Raw genomic sequence first — 8408 nt, 5'->3', positions numbered from 1 at the left:
ATCTTCCCAACAAAAACTAAACAAAGAAACTATAGAAATCAATAATTCAATCAATATGTTGACTTACAGACATATATAGAATATTCCCTCCCCATCGACACACTTTCTTCTCAGCAGCACATGGATCCATATGTTATGCCACAAAGGAAATAGTAGCAAATACAAAAAAAAAGAAAGAAAAACAAAAAAACTTAGAGATACTACCTGCATTTTATCAGATCATAATAATGGAACAAAATTATAAATCAAATGTAAAATAAAAATAGTACATACTCTAACACCTGGAGAGTAAATAATTCACTATTGAATGACCAATGGATGACAAAAGAAATCAGAGATAAAATTTAAAAAAATACTTAGAAATGAGAATAGTGATACAACATATAAAAATTTCTGGGACACTATGAAGGCAGTTCTAAGAGAAAAGTTTATTGCATTGAGCTCATTCATTAAAAGAATAGAAAATAGCCAAATAAAAATAATAAAATTGTATCTCAAAGCCCTAGGAAAAAAATGACAAATATACACCAACAGCAGTAGAAGGCAAAATAATTAAAATCAGAGTTGAAATCAATAAAATTGAAACAAAAAAAATTCAACAAATTGAAAAACAAAATGTTTGTGAAAAAATTAACCAAATTGAGAAACTCTTAGCCAAGCTAACAAAGAGAGAAAAAACTCAAATTACCAAAAGTTGTGATGAAAAAAAAATATATCATGACAGACTGCTAGAACAAGGACTTAAGCATTAGAACAGAGACCCTGTGCCTAACAGAAAACGAAGGCACAAAGAACCAACAGTACCCAGAAACAGGGTGCTCTATGTGGGAACAAACCAGGGGGAAAGAGCCCATCACACATTTTAGGGCGAGGACCCTCAGAGCCACTGGGAAACCATGATGGGTGCCAGGAATCCATCAGCCCAAAATAGAAGCATGGTCAGTTGTGGAATGGTTTGAACTCATTTGACCTCAGGATCAGAATGAGAGTAACTGGGCTTGTCAATATGATGGGGACATGGACCCAATCAAGATCTCTCTCCTGAAGTTTCCAGGGAACTTAGAGAAAAGTTTGGGGCCCAGCTCTCCCAGGACTGTTGTTATCCACCAGAGAAGAAAGTAAAACTATGAGACAGGGGACATGTTCCACTGGGAAAGCCACAGTTCTGTGTCCTCCAGTGGGATCTTGTCACCTTTGCAGACACTAAAATTACATCCCTGAAGAGACAGGACTTAAAGACATCCTTTCCTAAAACCTCACATCTCTTTCGGTGCTTCTCAACTTCTCTGAGTCCTTCCCTGCCTCAGACATCTGGGTAAGTGACTCTGTGTCCTCAGATACAGAATTAGTGTTTGGGTGGCCCTAGAAAAGCTGTGGGAGGAGGGAATCTGTGCCTTTTAGTGAAGTGTCTGATAGCTGCAGGAGACATCAGCTCAACAGCCCTACTGAGCCCAGAGTACTGTGTTCTCATGGTACAATGAGGATATTCTCTTCTAAGAATGTTTGCTTCTTCAATTTAGATACTCCTAAAGTTACTCAATTTCTCATAGAGAATATTAATTAATTTTAATTTTTCCATTTATTTTTGTAATTTAGTGATATCTAGTAACAACTTATCTATTCTAGAGTCTATATATTATTTACTGATACATATATATATATATATATATATATATATATATATATATATATATATCCAGGAAAGCCATAAGTTTTAATTGCACATTTTATTATCTATACCTTTGCTTCTGTCATGTGCATAAACAGATAGAGAATCGGCAAGTGACTTTCAAAGTTTGAATCATTTTAATTTTTAAAATCTTTAGAAGGAAATGAGGTACTATGTTCAAAACCTCATTTTGTAGAAGGAAAACTCACACTAGTATTAAATATCTACTTAAACTTTTTCAATATGCCTTTGCATTCAATTTAATTTCACAAATTAAAAATTCCCCTACGTTGTACTCTATCAGTTAGGAAAGGGCAATGATGATAAGTTTTGAATATACATTAAATATTTTAAAAAATCAAATGAACATGCTGGTCGTTTCCCATTACTGGCTCCAAAACACCCAGGAATATAATTCAGAATAGTTTGGAGGAAGAATAATTGTATTCATGAGTCCTTTATGATTTCATCACTAAAGAGGAATACCCTTTGCAATTTCTGTTAGATTGGAAACATTTGAATCTAATTTTGTTTAGAGGAACATTTAGGTCAGTCAAATCCCACCCTACCATGATAACAGTACCTACATTTTAGATTTTTTTCCAAAACTCACTTTTTCATATCTGTAGCATGACTAGCTAAATGTCAACCTATATAATTTTCTTGTTACTAAAACTCAAAGGGTAAAATCAGACAGGAAAGCCAACAGTGTAGAGCAGGAAAGCAGGACTTGAATCTTCCATCACTACATCAATCAGGGAGAAGGTCTCTTCTGCAGGACTGCTTGGGTTTTCTAGTAGTGACAGACAGCTTGGGGTCTGTGAAGAAGTACCTCTGGGGATTATTGTTTCTTTAGTTTAAAAGAACACTTTCACTTCTAGTGGCTTTTCTCAGGCGAAAGTTAAAATGGGGTAGTTAAAACCCCATAGTTAAAAGTTAAAACCCCGTAGCTCTAATTGTGAATCCCAGGCTGTCCTTTACAACACTGACAATTCACAAGTAAACTGATGATTCTCATATCTATTTCTCACAAAGAGCTGACATTCATTTGCCAAAACCTTGTGCAGGGTTTTGCTCATCATGTTGCTAGAGTCTCTGTATCTCACAGCAGATGTGCTCACAGGACTAACATCTGCTGGGCAATGGTTTTGCCCTCCCTGAGGTGCCAGTCATCTCCCCATGTGCTCTTCATAGATTTCCAGCACTAGAAGTGCCACGAGGTAGAAAGTGCTGCCTGCATTGACCACAGCTCCAAACCCAATTGCTTGAAGCAGGACTAATCTCACCCGCTTCATCCCTTTTTTTCCATTTTTAACTTAATGAATAGAAGGGAGGATGGGGAAGATTGCAACAATGAAGTGGAGCTGTGTGATCATGAAAATTCATGCAATCTTTAGAGGTGAGTAAGTAAAAGGATTCCTCTGTCATCTCATCCTTGAGAGAGAGGCAGGATGATGCTTACACTGCAGAGGAGAGAACAGATGTGTGCTCCCTTCAATCCTTCACCCTGGAATTTGAACATCCTAAGAAGGCAAACTTGCAGTGAGTTTTGCACAGGGGTATTCTCCTCCTGTTATTCTCTCACTTCTGTCCTGACCTCCAGCTCATATCCACTGCCTGAGCAGTTCTCACTAGTTTGAGGGAACATGTATGATGGTGTATGTATCATGAGTCACCCATGGTATTGTTGACTACACATTGTCTAACAGGACTGCTTCCATGATCTAGATGTTAAAGGGAGTCTTCACCATGAGGGTCCCCAAGTCTTTACTATGAGCACTAACAAATGGAAGTTCTGTAATTTGTAGACATTTCTTTTTTAAAAAATGTGTAATGTGCTCTACTCATCTACTTACTTAGATTTTCCTTCCTCTTACCAGATGTGGATTCATCAAGGGTGACCTATTTCAGAAATTCAAGTTATAGTCACTGTGATTTATACATCCTTCCCCAGAGAATGTGGAGTCTTGGGGCAGCTTGATTTCTCAAATGCATAAAGTACAATATTAGTGCTGATACAAGAGGGCATCAAGATACCAAATTGGCAGCATCAACCCTAAGACCCTTATTGAGGAGGGGTTCTCCGGTCACCCCAATGATGGCAAAAATCTTGTGTTCTGTCCCCTGATCACCTAAGGTGTGCTGTGCCAGGTGTGATTGAGATGGACCAGAGAAGGGAAGGTTGGTGCCACAGGATTTTCCTTAGCTCCCCTTTATGAATGGTTCTCATTCCCCAGGATGCTTTCCCACAACAATGGGTAATCAGCGTGGACAATACTATAGAACATTCTTTACATTACCACTGTGATATACTTACATAATTTTAATCATATATACTTGATGTGAAGCATTTGCTGATATGATTGTGGTTCAAAATTGGAGACAGCAGGATGACTAGAAAAGCATTTTTCTGGGGTTTCTCTGGGCACTACATGGAGAGAGAATAATTGTGCTTAGGATTACAGCAAATTGTGTCCCTTGAATTCATGCAGACATCAGGAAAGAGTCTAAGATTTCCTGTTACTAATACAGAAATTCACTTTCAGAAAACAAGTTTCCACTGGCTTTAAGGCAATGAACAAACAAATCCATGCATTTTTTAGTATGATTGCAAACTCATGGCACTATACACTCCTGCTTTTCATTATTTCTTTTTGGAGGACTGCAGATTTCTCAGTAACACTGAACTTAATGTCACCCAATGGCCTTGAGACACAGGTGATAAAAACATTTCATTCAATGAGTGTTTTCATGCTTGTTTTTTACAAGGTTCAAATGTTTAAATAATTTTAAAACAGATCCTGTATGTCACATAATGCATTTTTTTGTTTTGTTTCATAGTACACTCTTTTATTGTTGTTGAAAGAGGGCAATTTTTTTTTCTGTACCAGTAATTGAACTCACATTAATGTTAAACACTGAGCCATAACCCCAATCATTTTTTTTTTCATCTTGAGGCAGCGTCTCACTTAGTTGCTTAAGGCCTTGCTAAGCTACTGTGGCTGGGTTTTAACTTGGAAATCTACTATCTCAGGCTACTCTCCCTGACCTAAAACACTTTAAAAGTTATTTGTCACATGATAATGTAAATATATTTAAACTTATACCATAAAAGTACCCATAAATACTTGACTTATATGAAATCAATTTATAGGAATGAGCATATGCCATTTGTATATCCATTGATGTCACAAATAAAACAATGTAGGACTGATGATCAAATGTAATTCAGAAAAGCTTGGAAACATATGGACATTTTATTTGAATATTCTAATCTTTCTTCTGGACTTATTATGAGAACAACCCCAAAACACTGAATGAGTGAATGCAGAAAATTTTGTCACTTTACCTGATCATAGGGAAAATATTGTCCTTCATTAATGGTAGTAGAGAGTTTTCATTTTCCACAAATATTGCATGCTGAAACTCATGCATTGAACCTGAAAAGGTTGATCACACAGAAGCTGTGAAGAGAAAAGCTTCCTAGATCTATGATTAGAAAATGAGATAGATGGTGGTTGTGGAGTGCCAAAAAGAGTTAAGAGAGAAAAGTCGCCCAGGATTTGTACCACAATAGGGTGATTACAGTCCTTAACAGTTACTTATAAAACTTAAAGTATCCACAGAAGTGTTTGCAAGCTTCCAACATAAAAATGAGAACTTTGGGGAAGATGGAAATTGACACACTTTGATCCCAAAGCACTATATACATATGTTGAATTGTAATACTGGGCCCCATATCAAAGCACAAAGGGTATATTCCAATTAAAAATTAAAACAAACAAGAGCATGCCAGTTTTAACCAATTATGTACATAACCTTGGATTTATACATGGCATCTTATGTTCACGAATGTTTACCTTTTGTTGTTTCTTAGTATTTTTGTTTTCTTAGTACTGGGAATTGAACTCAGGTGAATTTAACCACTAAGCAACATCTCCAGCCATATTTTGTATTTTATTTAGAGATAGGGTCTTACTGAGTTGCTTATCACCTCACCACTGCTTAGGCTGGCTTTTAACTTAAAATTGTCCTTTCTCAGCCTGTCAAGCTGCTGTATTTAGAGTCGTGCCCCACTGCAGCCATGTTTAGTATACTGACTTATACATTAACATGTTCTAAAGAGTCATGAAATGATTTAGCCTCACATGCATAATTTTCTAATGATATTTACTTTTAAAAATATGACTGGAAATGATTTGAAATATATACCTACAATTTCAGGACACTTGAAATAAAATGCAAACATTCCTTGTATAGGAAATATAACATTGGCAGATCAACATCAAATTTTCTGTCTCAAGTTTCTGCTTGGCCTCTGAACTGAAATTTCTTTATTCTAGGAGATGACAAATTGGACTCTTGTGAAAGTCCTTCTTTCAGACTAAGTTCAACTTCTTGTACTTTAGTGAAAACTTTACAATGGAATGACTCAGAATCACTTTCACTGTGACTTTAATTACCAAGCTGATTCCAGATGACTGAGTAGAAAAAATTAGAATATATTTCTAATAATAATTGATAACTGGACATGGAACACTTAGGACAATTATTCTGGTGATAATAATAATATGTATATAAGACATATAGGTACACTGATGATTCAAAAACAGTCTTAAAATGTCACCAAAGAATTTTCTACAGATAGTGATAAAATGTTCCAAAATTATGGAACTCTTTTGAGGCAGCAACAGAGGTAGTTATTATTAAAAAACTGAAATGTCTTTCCAGTCACCTATGAGTAATCACATAATTAAAAATAATGGTTAATATTTCTTAATGTCATTATATGTTAAAAACACTTCCACATTTGGTACTTCACCCTTTGCACACACAATAGCTCTTGAATTCAGATAATATGCCTGCCCATATTTATAGGTTTGATGATAAGAGTTAAGCATCACAGACTGCTCAAGATCACACTTGAAATAAATGGTAGATTTTAAATTCATATTCAAACAACATGTCTTACAGTGTGTAGTTGTTACTGTTGGCTTGGTTAATGTATTAAAGATATTAGGTCTGGTAATAAACCAGACTAAAGATAAAACTCCAGTAACATAACCAGGTATACAACTACTCCATCAAGATTCATTTCTTGAGAGAGTTGGAATTCTCTATTATTATGCAAGCCTCCATTTAAATGCATCAATAATTGTACAATTTTCAAAATGGACTTGAGGCTGAATTGAGAAGATAAAGATAGAAACCAATTAAGGCACTATGCCAAAGACTTCAAGATGATATTATAAACTAGAACTATTTTCAGTAGCACATTATAATTCTGAATGCATAGGAAAGATGACAGCCCTAAAATCATTACACAATCCAGACATGATTTGGTAATAACAGGAAAATGGCACACGGAGAGTATCAGAGAGACTTGAATGCTGAAGTGAGAAAAGAGTGTGTTGGGGTGAATCCACACATGTCCTGATGGTAACAGGAGAGGCTGAAATTAATGGGTGTTATACTACTCAAAATAAAGTCTTTTCTTCATTTTCTCCTAAGATATATATTATGTGATTCATTGCTCAAAAGATGAATATCACCAACAAACTCTATGATTATATTGGCATAAGAAATGCATTTTTCTCCGAAGTTGGCCTTGGGATCTCAGCCAACTCCATCCTCCTTCTCTTCCACATCTTCACATTCCTCCTCCAGCACAGGCTCAAGCCCACTGACCTGATCATTGCTCTCTTGGCCCTAGTCCACATAGGGATGATGACAATTTTGGGGTACATAGCTACAGATGTTGCTCTTTCTCAGGATTTTTGGGATGACATCAAGTGTAAATTGGTGATCTACTTGCACAGGTTTCTGAGGGGCTTCTCCATTTGTGCCACCTGCCTGCTGAGTGTCCTCCAGGCCATCACCCTCAGCCCCAGAAGCTCCTGCTTGGCCAAGTTCAAACATAAATCCCCACAGCAGACCCTGTGTGTCCTTGTTTTCCTGTGGGCCTTCTACATGTCCTTGAGTGCTCACTTCTCCTTGTCCTCTAATGCTATTCCCAATGTGACCTCAAATGTCATTGTGTTTATTACTGAACCCTGCAAAATTGTCCAAATGAGTTACTTCTTCAGGCATTTATTTTCTGTATTAGGTGTATTCCGGGATGTCTTTCTCATAGGGTTAATGGCCCTCTCTAGTGGGTACATGGTGGCCCTCCTGTGCAGGCATAGGAGGCACGTCCAGCACCTTCACAACACCAGGATTTCTCCAAAGGCATCCCCCGTGCAGAGGGCCACCTGGACCATCCTGCTGCTCATGAGTTTATTTGTGCTCATGTACTGTTTGGACAACATCTTCTCCTCCTCAAGAACTACGGGGAACAATGACCCAGTTTATTATTATATCCATATGATGGTGGCCAATGGCTATGCCACAACCAGTCCTATGCTGCTGATCTGCACTGAAAAACAAATCATTAACTTTTGGAAATCGTTGTGGGTGAAGATAGCGCATACTTAACTACTGATATAGATAAGTTTTCCTAATATGCCAATAAACTGGCTTATGAACAGTAAATTATAGCCTAGAATATATGCCCTCTGGAGGAAGTTAATGTGGAGATATGCATGTTTGTTAAATCTGTTACTTTGAAACAAGTGAATAACAAATTTATAGAAATGTCAATTCTTTACTTTTTGAGTTAACACAAGGACCCAACATATCTGCTTGGTGTCAGCAAGTGATTGTTATGAAGTGGGACCTTCATGGCCTGGGTGACTCATTG

General features: G+C 36.8%; 1 protein-coding gene across 1 annotated transcript; it reads left to right on the top strand.

Annotated features, from left to right (window-relative positions):
- The first annotated feature begins 7210 nt into the window (after positions 1–7210).
- On the top strand, positions 7211–8143 carry LOC144249367 (vomeronasal type-1 receptor 90-like). Its single transcript, XM_077791597.1, has one exon. It carries the CDS (start codon positions 7211–7213, stop codon positions 8141–8143), a length of 933 nt encoding a protein of 310 aa, XP_077647723.1.
- Positions 8144–8408: the final 265 nt, after the last annotated feature.

The sequence above is a fragment of the Urocitellus parryii genome, chromosome 11 (assembly GCF_045843805.1).
Source record: "Urocitellus parryii isolate mUroPar1 chromosome 11, mUroPar1.hap1, whole genome shotgun sequence".
NCBI classification, from domain to species: Eukaryota; Metazoa; Chordata; class Mammalia; order Rodentia; family Sciuridae; genus Urocitellus; species Urocitellus parryii.
The sequence above is the reverse complement of the archived record's forward strand: the minus strand, read 5'-3'. Positions and strand labels throughout refer to the sequence as shown.

What these genes read in the sequence shown, in the direction of transcription:
- LOC144249367 (XM_077791597.1), top strand. Translation starts at nt 7,211, where the DNA reads ATGAATATCACCAACAAACTCTATGATTATATTGGCATAAGAAATGCA.